Source organism: Homalodisca vitripennis, chromosome 5 (genome assembly GCF_021130785.1).
Source record: "Homalodisca vitripennis isolate AUS2020 chromosome 5, UT_GWSS_2.1, whole genome shotgun sequence".
Taxonomy (NCBI): Eukaryota; Metazoa; Arthropoda; class Insecta; order Hemiptera; family Cicadellidae; genus Homalodisca; species Homalodisca vitripennis.
Genome location: NC_060211.1, coordinates 50,243,419 through 50,258,353, shown reverse-complemented (window position 1 = coordinate 50,258,353; position 14,935 = coordinate 50,243,419). Strand labels below are relative to the sequence as shown.

Genomic DNA, 14,935 nt, shown 5'->3' with positions numbered 1-14,935 from the left:
CTGACCACACGAAGAATAATGCATCGTCGGCATTGAGTGCGAGGTCCATTCAGGAAGTCATTCCAGCATGGGAATGACATCCCCTAGAGCAGGGGTGCCCAACCTTTTTTACCCAAGGGCCACATAGTAAAGCCTTTATGGCCAGGCGGGCCAACATCCCAGGGGATTTGGAACCCCAAACAAAACGTATTGCCCGGGGTTTGTTCCAGAAATCTTGTGGAAAATAAGGTTATTTGGCCCTTGTTTCCTGATTATTGTAATTTCTTATTATTTATTAGTTGTTAGGTAAAGGTTTATAATATATTATGATTTTAGGTTCTTTTAGTAGAAATAAATATAAACCCAGATTTTTGGATGTTTGCTCTAATTCTGAGGGAACAATAAAAAAGTCACCAATAAATTGAATACATTGATTTTAATTAATCCTACTAGGATACTAGGACATACAAATTACGTGGCGAGTGGTAACCTTGAGTAGGGGTTACGTCGCCGCACCGCGCGCTCTATTCGCCAGGCAGCCACCACCGTAGTCAGTGAAATCTGTCTGCAACTACTTTACTTCTTTCAACACTCATACTCCACCAAATGAATACGGCTCGTTCTACGTGAAATCGGCTGGACTGCTTGGTTCTAAAATTTTGTATTTATTTAATATTTCAAATGCTTGTAAACAAATTTGGTTGTTTTGGCAACAATGCGGGCCACATAAAACTGACTCGTGGGCCGGATTCGGCCCGCGGGCCGTAGGTTGGGCAGCCCTGCCCTAGAGTTACCAATCTAGAGAGGCGGGATGCGGCACTGCGTAACGTGGTCAGTGACAACGGTATTGTGCCAGATGAAGCCTCGGAATGTACCGACATAGCACCGGTAGGCCATTGTTGCTTGGCAGAGCGATTATCGAGTTCGCCGGAGATTTCACGCTTGGTCACCACGAATTTTGAAACAAAACTGTCATGCGCACTCAAATCTAAAACGTGTCACACAAATCAATTGGGTCTCCCCGTTGTGTTTTACAACACCGAAAGCACTGAACACAGTAAAATGATAGTTCTAGAAGACGAGAACAAAAATTAATTTTTAATAAATTATCTTCATATCCCGCAATGAATATTTTCACTTATCCTCTATTTTTTATTGTTTCTTCTTTTTTTACTTAAAAAGAAGGTAAATATTTGACAGTTTATTGTCTTATTATTATGGACAAGAAATAAACACTAACGTGCTTTCACAACGATAGTAAGAGTGTTCTGAATCAACACAATTTCTATAAAAATTGGTGTAGCTTGTACTTTGTTGAGGAGAATCGTCATAAGTCATCATCAGATGTTAAACCAAAGTGTTCGGTCTAATAATGAATTTACAAGTCAGTGGAGAGGGAGAAGTATGCCGTGATTCGCTGGAGTTCAACAAACCAATTGATAATGTTACATTTTGTGCTGCTTTAAATCTTTTTATAATCTTCAGTCGTATTCTTCGCTGGAATTAATAACACAATAAATTCCTATCAATAATATTTTTATTTAGGACGAGATGAGGAAAATCTTTTTCAACAGTGTTAGGATTTTTTCCCAAACTGATAGGATTAGTAAGACTCAACTACAGGTGAATGAAGAGGGAAGAGCAATACCATAAATAGCCGGAGCTCAACCAATGGTAATTAATAACATAATTTCTTTCTTAAACTTAGAGCTATTAAATTTTGATCACATATTTACTATTATGCTATAAAGCTACTGAGTGTTTTTGTCGAATTTTGAAATTATAAAAAATAAAGTTTTAAAAATGTGTTTTTACTGTGATATGTTTGGCTTACTTTGTTAAGATGTCTAATGAATAACAAAACTCAGTAGTTTAGGAGTAATATACTGACTATGTGATATATTACCTGAGACTTTCAGTGTCTCTATCTTGTGTACTTTTTAAGAAATATAACTGTTATAATAACAAATATTACTTTCGGGAAAACAGAGTTTTATTCATTTACAGAGTTTTAGTAATGGCCAGTTCCAGATTCACTGTCTTTGGCTTTCATCTCTTCTTCAATGTTTCTTTTAGCAGCCTTTGCTCTCTAGTTGGCTTTGTTTGAGTTCTTTAATGTTTGGCGCTCCTCTTAAAACGTTGTTATGGTCATCAACTAGGCCTTGTATTGAAGATCCAGACTTGGGAGTAGATATGTTAAAGCTAGACTTGGTTATTAGGCTAGACCTACCACCCTTACCTTTCCTACTTTTGAAAACACCATAAATATGGAATGATCTAGGCATGATAAAACATAAAAGTAGGTACTAAAAATACAAATACTTCAGTATGTAAAAAAACAACTAAACTGGTATAAACAACATTCCTTTCAAAACAAGACTACATACTACACTATAAACATAACCAGCAAACATGGAAATATATGACTTGCATAGAAAATCAAATAGATGGTCGAAGTTCAATGTTGCTAAACTTCTACCATTCCCAAAACATAAATGCTCAACCTAAGTTATGTTTTACTATAACAAATAATACAACTTGGACTAATGAGATGCCAAAAGACAATGCAGGTATACTTTAAACGGTTTTTTTTTAATATGCTCTAGTGATCGAAAACACTTATATTAAACATAATTTTAACCAGAAAAGCCACATAACTAGAAAAGAAAAGAAAAAAAACCTCCTAAACCCCCTTAATATTTAGTCACGAAATGTTAAACCATACTGTCAGAACCAGCAACATACAACCTTACTGAGTGAAGAAGAAGAAGCAATACAGTGACAGGCTGGACAGTTATCAATCAGGGTATTTTACCCAGTGGGTGAATTTATGGAACAGCATTATATGATATAACTAACTAAATTCAAATTTTAAAACTAATATTTTAAACATTTTATCTTCAATTATTTACATTATCTCCAAGGTTATACTCTTTAAAATTAAATTAATTTATTTTTAATAGTAAAATATTAGTAGTGAACATGTTAGTAAAAATTTTTCTATATTCAATTGACATTGATAACAGAACTTAATGTTATTAAATAGCGAGAAAATATTTGTTATTTTTATTAATGTTACATTAACTTTGTAGGCTTTACTTTGTTTGTTATTTATAATCTATTTATTCCTTGTTATATTTATCCTTTTATGGCATGAAGTTTATAATTATTCTTTGTTATTTATATTTAACTTTTATTTATTGCTTGGTATTCTTTGATTGTTGTGTATATCTATATTCTTTTTTATTGCATTCAAGTTTATTTATTATATTCAAGTTAATATATTGGTTTATATATATTTATTTACTGCAAAATTGTCTGTTAATCCGCTCTATTAGACTTTCAGTAAATCTATTATGTCACAGAATGGCTGCTGATTATGTAAATACAATCACAATCACTACTGAATATCATCAGTGTTGATAACATGTTAAATTAAGTTATGATTAATTTTGTTATTGTTTACAGCAACATGAGTAATGCAAATAACCAATTAAATATTAAACACATCTACTCAAATGATATTCTACAAGAGATAAATTCAAGTGTTATAAACGAACTAAAGTCACATCTTAGGGGTTCACAGTGTTTAGTGGTAAGAATATTTTTATTTGCACATTACTAGTGCATAGTACATCATGTTAATTAATATCTTACGATGATGACTTTGTATCTTAATTTTTAATACTTGTAATGGAATGGATTCAAGAATTAATTGTATAGGATTGTAATAATAAGAGTAATATTGTTTATTATATATACTACAAATTAGTTATTAAAGACTTCATGAAACATAACTTGTGTACTCTCTGTTATGCTTTTACATTTTATATTACTTTATAAAAAGCTATTTTAAATAAAGCAAGGTAAACTGCAAAACAAAATAATTGTTGAATACAAAATATTTCTTATGTTTAATTAACTGCAATAAATTAAAGAAATACGGTGGGTGTATTTTTAAGCATACTTGCATGTGAAGTGGTCTAAAATAATTATTGCACTAATTCTTGTTCGTTTGATTTTTAAGAAGAAAATAAAAAAAGTTTCATGAATTTTCCCATTAAATATGATGCTGAAAATTTTATATTATATGTTATTATATTTGAAATCAATACAGACAGATAGAGAAGTTAAACATGACACCAGATCCATTTATTTTTGTAGGCATGTTGTTTTATTGATAACTTTATAAGATGGCTTTCCCTACCGTTTTACAAATTTGATGAGGATGAATATTGGAGTGATGCAGCTGAAGTAAAAATCTATTGTCCTGAAGGTAATATAAATTATGGCATAATAGTATCAACTGCTGAATACAAGGTAAGATGTATTTTATTTTAATTATGTAGCAGTAACTATTACATAAGAAATAATTTAAATTTTAAAATTTAGATAATGCTTTCTTATCACAATGGAACTTAAAAGAAAATTTGAACCAACTTAATAACAGCATGATCTTATGTGTGGCTAATTTACCAATGAAACAGTGATATGTTGTTCATTGTAAAGCCTCTAGACCAAAGATAATGTTGCTTAAATGAGAGTTAATTGAGTCTGATGATTACTCCTATTTAAATCTGGAGATAAATATTGGAACAATGTAACTCAGTAAAGGCAATAAGCTAATTGCAGGTAAGCAGATATGTAACCATCTTTATTAATAATCATACAATAAAAATTTCATATCAAAGGTTATATTATATGATTACAAAATGGTGTCGAAAATAATTACATTTAAAATTAATTATTGTTTATATTTTGGAAAGGTAGATTATAAGTATAGAAAAAAGAAAGTAACAATCTCTTTGTAGGTATTTTTCCAGTGAGTAAAAAAGGTTGGGTCTGTAGCCATTCTTGCAGTGCTGACTTCAGTGATTTCACAGGGAGTCTTTGATCGAAGCTCTGGTGGAAGGTGGTTGTAGATTTTCCGTCTGTTGTATGATGGTTTTCTTTCATACAGTTGAAGATGGTGATTTGGAAGGTTGTATAGGCCATCAGGTCTTGTATGATGTTAATGTATATCTCTACTTCTAAGCCATTCAAATGCAATACTAAATACTAACACGCAATACTGGACGTAAATTGCTACAACTGTTAGAATCCTCATGTTCTAGAACGGCTCTCTACAGCTCCATTCATCTGAGTCCAGCCAGAACCCTTATGGCCTTTTCTTGTAGGGTAAGTATGCTTTGAAAAATGTGTTGCTGATGTCCCACCCTATACAACAAACCCATATCTCAGGTGAGCTTCAAATAAGAATAAATATGCTGTTCTTGCAGTGTTGATGTCCCTTTTCAATCAATAGTTCCAGGGTAGATTGTATCTATTGATATAATAATAACACAACCAATGAATATGGATCACGTTCATGGCTTCAGCTGATTGGATGCATTTTGATGAATAGAATCATGAATGTGGCAACCAGTATTGCTAACATCTCAACATGTAATTTAGAGCATTACCTCCAAGCAGTGAAATGGGGTTCCAACAACAATAGTATCATTTTTATTCAATCTCTCTGTTGGTTCTGAAATTTCCTAAAAAATCTCTTAGATAACAACACAACTTTTATTGCTAAACTTTGTTCAGCAAACCAATTTTCAACTTATCAGCACTACATCAACGATTGTCATGCACCTTCATGAATTTATTTATTTCGATAAGCTTAGTTTATTGTTCAACTAAAAAAACAGCTTATACCTTAAAATGTTTTTTCTCTTCAGGATGGAAGATTATTTGTCATGCTGTATTGTGCCGATGAGAGCAATTATTTTGTTATGAAAGATGTTTTAATGGTAACTCGCGTTCTGAACTGGACAAGAAGTTTAACATTCGAGGGCGTACAAGAGGGGTTTATATCTATGTTAGAAGATGTGATTAGTTTAAAAAATACAAGTGTGATGTGCAAGTACGAGAAAAAACTGTTAGTAATGCCTGAGACATCTGCTCTCCAAGTGAAACTTGAGTAAGTATTTAACTTAAAATAAGAAAGATTTAAGTTGGATCAAAAATCAAAATTACAAATATTGTAGAAGTAATCAACTTGAATCCTATTTCGTTTCTATATTTACAACCCTGGATGTAAGTAATTTATAGTGAAGCTAAACTATGCATTTCTAATAATTCATTAAGTTTACACGTCCCTTACAAAACAAAGTCGTTAAAGATATTGTAAAATCTTATTGAGGAATATCATCAAAGGCATCGAATAACAGTCATATCTTCTCCATGCACTTCTCCATCTCTCCATCTTCTTCATATCATAAACAAGAGAAGACCCAGTTCCTATGCTAAGATAAATTGACGGATTTTTTATTTTTCTATAATTTAATTTATTTTAGAGTGTTATCAATAAAAATATTTATATTTTTTATGTTACGTAATGATTGTTCTATTGATTAGCATAAATCTGTTTGGAGTAAGTGATTTTTTTACTGCATTTATGTAACATAATCAATTCTCAGAATGTTATTAGCTTTGGAAATTCTTGTTATTTTTATTGATATCAAGTTTTAAGGAGACTGGTATGGTTATTCATAACCATTTTGCGGACTAAAACTTAAAATTTTACTGTAAATTTAAATGAAGTTCAATTTGATCAAAATTTTTAGATTAAACCTAGAATAAGTCATATTTATATTTTGAAATATATTAAGAAAGAAAGAAAATAAATTTTTTTAACTGTAACAGTAATTTTTTGAAACTTATGTTTTGTGTTACTGTTTCCCTCATAAATTAAAAACTATCAGAGCTACTACTAACAAATTGTTATAGATTATTTAGGACATGATCGTAACTGCAATTACAATCATCATTCTAAGTTCAATATAAATGTATTTTTGTTTTAATTATTCCCTTAAAAACTTTGACTCTTTGAGATAATTTAGAAAAAGTAATTTTTATCCTGATATGTGGTGCTGCCCAAACAATTTGGGTTACTTTTACTGCTTGTATATGAAAAACAAAATTTTATAAATTTGAATTAAAATTTTTGTATTATTTTTTGTTAGTTGACAACTATATATTTTTCACTTTCTCAATATATTTTTAAATATAACTTATTCTGGATTTAATCTAAAATGTTTTATCAACTTGGACTTAATTTAAATTTACAGTATCATTTTAAGTTTTAGTCTGCAAAATGGTAGCAAGTAACCGTACCGGCCCCCAATTGTGTACAGTAACTACACAATTAACGGCAATCAAATGGTACTTTTCAGATATCCACCTCCGGACATCTTTATTGGCAGACTCGAACTAAAAAGAAGCCACATCAAACTAGTAAACAATAACTGGGATGAGAAAACTGAACATTCTGATTTTCTTGTTGAAACATTGATCCGGAACAACAGAGGGGCTGCGATTTATTTACGCAATGACTCCAAGTTGCCCATATGTTGGGCTCTGCAACAACATTATGGAGGGATCGGCATGGTCAATATTACCCAATCTAACAAAACATATGGAAACAGAGAATTTCTGCAAATTTTACTCAAGTTTATGATACGATATTATACTATTGATGAAAATGTGCCATTTACTTGCCTATCGAAAGAACATGTACATTTAATAAATGTATTTGTTGAAGCAGGATTTCGCTATGTTTCGAATTTATTTTGGATAACCACTAGAGGGGTTACAGGGTATAAATATGTTTCTTATTTTCAAAAAGCTCAAATTAACTGATGATCTGGTAAAATAAAATATAAATAATTGTTTGACCAAATTCTTAAATAAAGAAATTATGATTTAAACAGAATTTGTTTATTATACACCAGTATAAAATTATTTACCAATTGACTCAAACAGAAACTCTGGAGATAAAATATACGAGGTGTGATCAAAAAGTTCCAGGACTGAATTTTTTATACATTTACTCATACAACATACAGGTTATTCGAATTTTTCTCCTTCAAAGTACTCCCCTTGGGAAGCTACACACTTTTCCCACCGGTGTTTCCACTGATCCAAGGCCCCAGAAAACTCTTCTTTTGTAAAGGTGTTTAGCAGCTCCGTCGTTTTTTCTTTAATATCGTCAACTGTGTTTGAAATCTTCGTCCTTTCAGGGGTCTCTTGAGCTTCGGGAAGAGAAAAAAGTCTGCTGGAGCCAGGTCAGGTGAGTAGGGGGCTGAGGAATGACAGTCATTGCGTTTTTTTACACAAAAGTCACGGATAACTAATGCAGAGTGAACAGGAGCATTGTCATGGTGAAGGACCCAATCACCACTTTGCCACAGCTCAGGTCTCTTCTTTCTTCTCACAGCATTACACAATTTTCTGAGGGTTTCAAGATAAACAAAACGATTAATTTTTTGACCTTGTGGAAGGAATTTATAGTAGACGACACCTTTACAGTCAAAGAAAACCGTAAGCATGACCTTCACATTTGATTTGACTTGACGTGCTTTCTTGGGTCTTGGAGACGTGCCTTTTGATGTCCATTGTGATGATTGGGCTTTTGTTTCCACATCGTAATTAAAAAACCCATGTCTCGTCTCCCGTAATGACATGATCCAAGAAGCTTTCATCGTCATTTGCCTTTTGAAGAAGTTCCTCAGAAACATGAATTCGGTGTTGTTTTTGGTCTTCAGTTAACAGTTTTGGCACAAACTTTGCTGCTGCAACACGACGCATTTGAAGTTTTTCAGTTAAAATTTCCTGAAATTACTCAAATGAAATGTTACACTCTTCTGCCATTTCACGGATTGTTAGTCGACGGTCTGATCGTACGAGAGCGTTCACTTTAGCAACATTGTCATCATTGATTGACGTTGAAGGGCATTCGGAAACGAGCATCGTCGTCTGTGGATGTTCGGCCATCTTTAAACCTCTTGAACCACTGATGGCAGCATGATCGGGTTAGACATTCTTCACAAAAAGCCTCTTGTAACATCAAAAAGGTTTCAGAAAACGTTTTGTTCAGTTTCACACAAACACGTTGCTCTTCTTTCACATTCATTTTCATTAAACAAAAAAATAGCCAAACTCTATAAAACTAATCTCAAACAAACTGTGCTAATGTTACTTCCAGTGATGTTATGATTGATCTGCAAACAGAGCTGTGTTACTGTTGAGTCAGGGAATACAATGCTGCCAACCGCAATCGCTGTGAGACATTGCATTCCCATTGTATATAAAAAGTCCTGGAACTTTTTGATCACACCTCGTATGTCTTATAAAAATTGTTAACTAGAAGAGAAAATGTGTTGAAGTAATAAAGTAATGCAATATGATACAAATAAGAGAAGTTAAAAGGTAAAATGTTGGGTCTTTGACGCTGTCTAGGGTTTCCCAGCACACTAACAGAAGTTTAGGCATTATAAGTATTTTCATACTACATTCTGAATATTTATTTTGGAGTTTTCCAGAAATACAAGTCAAGCCAGAGAAGAGGAGGAACAAGAAGTTTTTATTCAAAGTGTTAAGGTTCATTTATAAATCCCTGAAGTTAATTAATAATTCCTTGTATACCATTAATGTAACAAGTGCAGCAATAAGATTTTATGGTATTGAAATAAATATAATCCAGAGTTTTTATGTATTTTTTTAACCAAAATTTGCACAGCCGTGGAAAATATTTCTTAACTAGAAAATTATACGTAACTAAAATAAAAAGTAGAACTTTATTCAAAGTCTTGAATAGTAACTGAGCGTAAATTCCAGACAAAAACCAATATTTATGTTGAAAACCATAAACATTAAGTACAAGTAAGATCCACCCATAAGAGGAGATTTGAATTTAAGGACAATTTTAACAAATAGCTGAATATGATATAATAAGTCATATTCATCCTTTGTAACACTTAAATTAAGGTATGTGACATGTGTTTTTATGAAACAGTTTTAATACATTTACTGTTGTTAATTGTTTTCCACCCTGTACTAGAAATGCTAAAAAACTGTTATTATTCCAATTTTTAACAATGTTTTGCAGCATTGTTTAGATTAGGTTGTAGGTCAAATGAATATATGACCGGTATTTAAACAAATTAATTATGTTTAAGTAACATATGGGTTATTATAATAGTACCAGTACAACAAATATTTTTATAATATGATAATGTGTAGTTACTATTTTTTTTAAGTTGTGTAATTTTCATTATCACTTCTCTCTTGAACTGAAATTACAGCATAAAACTGAATCCCAGTTAGGTTTTTATACACAATGTTTTTTGTTATGGTCCAAAATTAAAAACTTTACTGATTCTTATCATACACATTGTTTTGATTTTTTTTATAATGCTTAATGATTACAAAACTCCTGTTATAAGACATACCAGAATTTCAAATGTAGGTGTGATGTTAATTTTTTATTCTGTTATAAACAATGGGGTTTGGTCAAGTTGGCCTCAAAATGCGCTGGGTTTTACAACTTTCCTAAATTTGTGCTAAATTGCTCACCTAACCAAGAACCCAAAGCCATAACCTCTTGTTTAGATAGCCAAAGTCATACCATTAGGCTGCAGAGATATCAATATTGAGTATTAGGTGATGTATTGATCACAATTTGTTTCCATTTAAGGTTAAATGTAGTCCTGTAAGTTAAGTTACAAGTTTAATAATTTTGTTACTGACTATATAAAATTAATGTTTAATCACTAAACAATTAAGATACAGTTTTTAATACTAAGACCCATTAGAATTAGTGCTGAGCCCTGATCACTGTGTACCAATTTAACTCTCAGAAGGAATAAAGGCATAGGCTTTTCTACTTTTAATTCTATAATAATGGTTCAATTCTCACCATTGACTGGAGATATCACATTAAAAAAGATGGATTTTTCAGATATCCCACAAGTATTTGACAACTTAAAGAGAGATTGGCCGCATTCTATTCATGTGAGTTAATTTTAAAATGTTAAATAATGAAGATAACATCTGATCAGTATTTTTATATAATACCTCTATTAAAACGTTCATATTAGAGGCTGTGATTAGATCATTGATGTTTGTCATCAAATGTATAAACCACTGTTACTTTTACTTGCTTACAATGTGCATACATCATAATTTATGAAACTTTTTTCTTTCAGTACATGCTCAAGACAATCAAATAATTATTTTCAGCTGTAGATTTATTTACAAATAGATATAATAAATCTTCCAGAACCTATCTCATTCAATTAAAGGATAAGAAAGGGCAATAACGTTACTTTTCAATACAAAAATGTTGCGTTTTACTTCATATCATTCTTTATTTACTTTTTTAATCCTTCAAGATAGTTTAACGAACACTACATGTCATCTAAACATATTACCAGCAGTAATTTTACAGATGATTTATTAAGAATCAGGGTATAGTGAAATCGTAAGTGAGTTATCTGCACATCCAAAACACTAAGTCAGGATGGCTGTATGGTCTAAGGAGTTACTCTCATAAGCGGGAGTTAGACTTGGAGTCAAGGGTTTGATTCCTGCGCTTAACGTTAGACATTTTTGTGGTCTGCTATACACTTACATGGGAGTATGGGATTCACTGGACTCTGGTAAAGCCAGCAGGAGGGCCCACCTTAAAACAGTGGCTGGCTTGAGTGGAAGTTGACTGGATCAATGTATTCTTGTATATGTGTACCAGACTCAAACACCTGTTTCTAATTTTTTGTCTTCCCTATTAAAAAACCATTCAATTTCTGTTATTTTATGTTGTAAAAGACATTTATTATTAAATCGTAATCATAATATTAGCTTTCAAGTGTTAAAATACCAATTAAACCATAACAACATCAAACCATGAAACCCTTTGTGATAAAACTACCACGTTGAAGGTTAAACTAGGAGAATGGTTTAATCCACTGAGGTACCTACATAGGACACCTCAATATGATATATTAAGTGTTATTATGCTTGTTATAGGTTTTTAACCCTATAAAAAGTCAAAATTAGAAGCATATTGTAACTAGAAAAGCTCTTACTTAGTGTTTAACTTTATTCATCCTTTTCACCCAGTCTACAAAAATGCATTTTCATCCAATGCTAAAACTTATTTCCACCTGAAACATGGTTGTACACTATCTAGCCACAAAAAAGCGATTATTTAATAATACTACAGAGAAGAATTACGTTATATTGAGCATACGCTGACAATAACATGGGAAAACCCAACATTTTAAGTTTCATTCATCAAAATGAGGTCATTACTAGAAAATTACTTTATTTATACACACACAAAATGTTACATGGTAGTGCTATCTACAAATTCCCACACAGAAATAGCTTTATCACACAAGATGTCTGTCACTCAATCCTCAAATTGATGCAAGAACTATGCTAAAGATTTTATAAAACCAATCCACTGATATTAGGCTGGTTGTTTGTTCCAGACATATTTTTTCTTACTTAATTTCATGGACTGGACAGAAAATTCAGCTGATGTTGAATTTGATTTTTACTGTCCGAATGGAGATCCAACTATAGGTAGTGTTCTCGCACAGACAAAGTTCAAGGTAAAAGTAGCAATTAACTACATATCATAGTCCACAGAGTAAGTGTTAGCGAGGGCTTCTTAGTCTATACATTAACGTATACAAACAATGCAGAGATTGGGTCTTTTTAAAATGTTCTTGAACAATAACAAAGCTTCACTACCATTCTTTCCTGTAGTTAATCTAAAATTTTTTTTAACTTGTAAGACAAAATATTGTTGATTATTTAATAGTTCCATCCTTGTGGAATTTAATTACATTAGTGTTATGTTTTGGTTTACGTATAAACTGTTCCTTACACTAAGATCCATTAAGTTAAGATAACAATCGTCATACTAAATGAATTGAATATCTTAATCAATGTTTTAGGGAAGTGATACATTTATCAACTATCACTGTGTGGATTATATCAGCTGCAAGGCGATTCACGACGGATTGAAAGAGTTTAGTGATGTCAATTGGTCACAGCCCTTAATATTCGAATCAATCCATGAAAGGCTTATTCCAGAACTGTACAAAATTATTTCTGAAAAGGGGTTGAAAATAAACAAAAATGATAGATGCTACCAGTTGTGGTTACCTCCAGCAGTGGCAAAACATGTAATGGTTGAGTATGTATGCCTTTATTTTATACAGTATAAGAAATTATAATAAAATTTATAATACTAACATCTTTAGGATACTAACCTTAGATGTTAAAACTATGATTGTACCTTAAATAAAAGCTGGTTTATTTAATTATGAGTGTTTTTTATTGTTTTTCTTGTATTTACAGGGTACAAATAAGGTTTACTATAGTTCATGTGCACAAAAACACTGCGCACAAGTAAATTTAGATTTAAAGTCATAATAAGCAGTATATATTTAATAACATGGTTGTAAAATTAGCCATAAAATTTAAATTTAAAATATTATTTATATCTTTCATAAATGTGATTAGTATTTATCATAAATATGATTAGATTACTATTTACCATAAATATGATTAGTACTTATCATAAATATGATAAATATGACTATGTTAGTACCTCATACATCCATAAAGATACTAAAGACACAATCATATTTATGATAAATACTAATCATATTTATGGTCTTATTTAAACACAATGAAAGGGGGTAGATCCATTATTTACTTTTTTTATGTTAACTATTTTTGTCACAATCTCATTATAAACTGTTATATGCAAATAAAAATAAAACAGTTTGTTATATTTTTTTGAAAATATAAATATTGTTGGTATTTATCTTATTTTAAAAATGCATAAACTCTTTGTTTAACTAACTGTAGAAAATAATATATTTATAAAATTGTGTTTTGCTTTGCAGACTGCAATCTGAACTGTACATGATGCCTCTTGATGCCAATCATACAGAAATGGTAAACAAACACTGGGAGTATTCCGGTCCAGGGACGTCGTTGATAATAAAAGAGACACTGACACACAATGGAGGGTTGGGTGTACTGTTTAGAGAAAATGACACTTTCGCTGGCTGGGCCGTGGAGCAGCACTACGGAGGTATCGGAATGCTGTACATACACCCTGAGTACAGGCGGCAAGGATACGCTACCGAGCTGGTCAAGGGAATGGTCAGCCGCCTCGTTGACCGAGAAATAGACCCATTTGCTCTTATTGAAGAACACAATCAGCCTTCAAGACTATTGTTTCAAAGGCTAAAGTTTGAAAGTATATGTATGGTACACTGGATAAGAGTTCAAACTCCATAGGATATGCCTGTAAAGTTTAATAAATGATTACTCCAATTTAAAAAAATTAAAATTTGAAAGGCTTTCTTCTTCTCGGAAACAAACTACATATCTTGCATACAATTCAGTTTCAAAGTGTTTGTAGACTTATTTAAAAAATGTATCAGAACAATAGTACTTGAGAAAACATTTTTATACATACACTATATACTTGTTAATGTTTTCTCATGCAACTGTAATGGGTAAACATTTATAATGAGTAATGGATTCAATTGGGTAACCAACCTCTTTGTTTAATGGATACATGGCGTACTCACGCTTGTATCCGTGGAAACTGGGTAATCTCATTTTCCTGCGACATACACCCATTTTACAAAACATGAGTTTTTCACAAAAGGATCAGTTTTTTAAAGGGATATGTTGCTAAAATAATAAGGTCAGTTACTCAAACAAGTCCATTCGTAGAGTGAAGTTCAGTGACACATGTTGAAACACGCACAGTAACTGTGGTCACAAGACCTTGAAATATTTGCATTTGTGCTTATTTCAACTTTAATTCATCTCCTCCGCTAGGTACTGTTCATGTAGAAGTAACAGACTTCAGTTACAACACATCTACGCTCTACTATCTTTACCTAAACTACATACTTACTTATCATAAATATCATAGATTCACACACTGAATTCTTATATTGGAAGAAACACATTCCAATAAATAAATAGTGTTGATTGAATATCAAGTAATTACAGCATTCTAAAACCAGGTATTATTCTCACAACAACCTGTGTTTTGTAAAATAATTTTCACATTTATTACATTAACCTC

At 31.7% G+C, this 14,935-nt stretch overlaps 1 protein-coding gene and 1 long non-coding RNA gene across 5 annotated transcripts; one reads left to right on the top strand and one right to left on the bottom strand.

Annotated features, from left to right (window-relative positions):
• The first annotated feature begins 1,390 nt into the window (after positions 1 to 1,390).
• LOC124362148 lies at positions 1,391 to 14,759 on the top strand. 4 transcript variants are annotated; one of them, XM_046816381.1, is made up of 7 exons: positions 1,391 to 1,653; positions 3,448 to 3,574; positions 4,144 to 4,255; positions 10,766 to 10,818; positions 12,300 to 12,422; positions 12,771 to 13,012; positions 13,731 to 14,759. In XM_046816381.1, the coding sequence occupies exons 2-7, from the start codon at positions 3,452 to 3,454 to the stop codon at positions 14,128 to 14,130; spliced, it is 1,053 nt and encodes a 350-aa protein (XP_046672337.1). In that variant the 5' UTR covers positions 1,391 to 1,653; positions 3,448 to 3,451; the 3' UTR covers positions 14,131 to 14,759. The 4 variants fall into 4 exon arrangements, with proteins under 4 accessions (XP_046672337.1, XP_046672336.1, XP_046672339.1 ...); XM_046816380.1 differs by lacking the exon at positions 1,391 to 1,653 and having other exon boundaries at positions 3,392 to 3,574; XM_046816382.1 differs by lacking the exons at positions 1,391 to 1,653; positions 10,766 to 10,818; positions 12,300 to 12,422; positions 12,771 to 13,012; positions 13,731 to 14,759 and adding exons at positions 5,703 to 5,944; positions 7,200 to 7,733 and having other exon boundaries at positions 3,394 to 3,574; positions 4,144 to 4,299.
• Positions 4,613 to 10,932, bottom strand: LOC124362149. The gene is made up of 2 exons (XR_006922443.1): positions 10,724 to 10,932; positions 4,613 to 5,196 (listed from the first exon to the last, which is right to left on the bottom strand). It is a non-coding gene; the product is annotated as an uncharacterized LOC124362149 (long non-coding RNA).
• Positions 14,760 to 14,935: the final 176 nt, after the last annotated feature.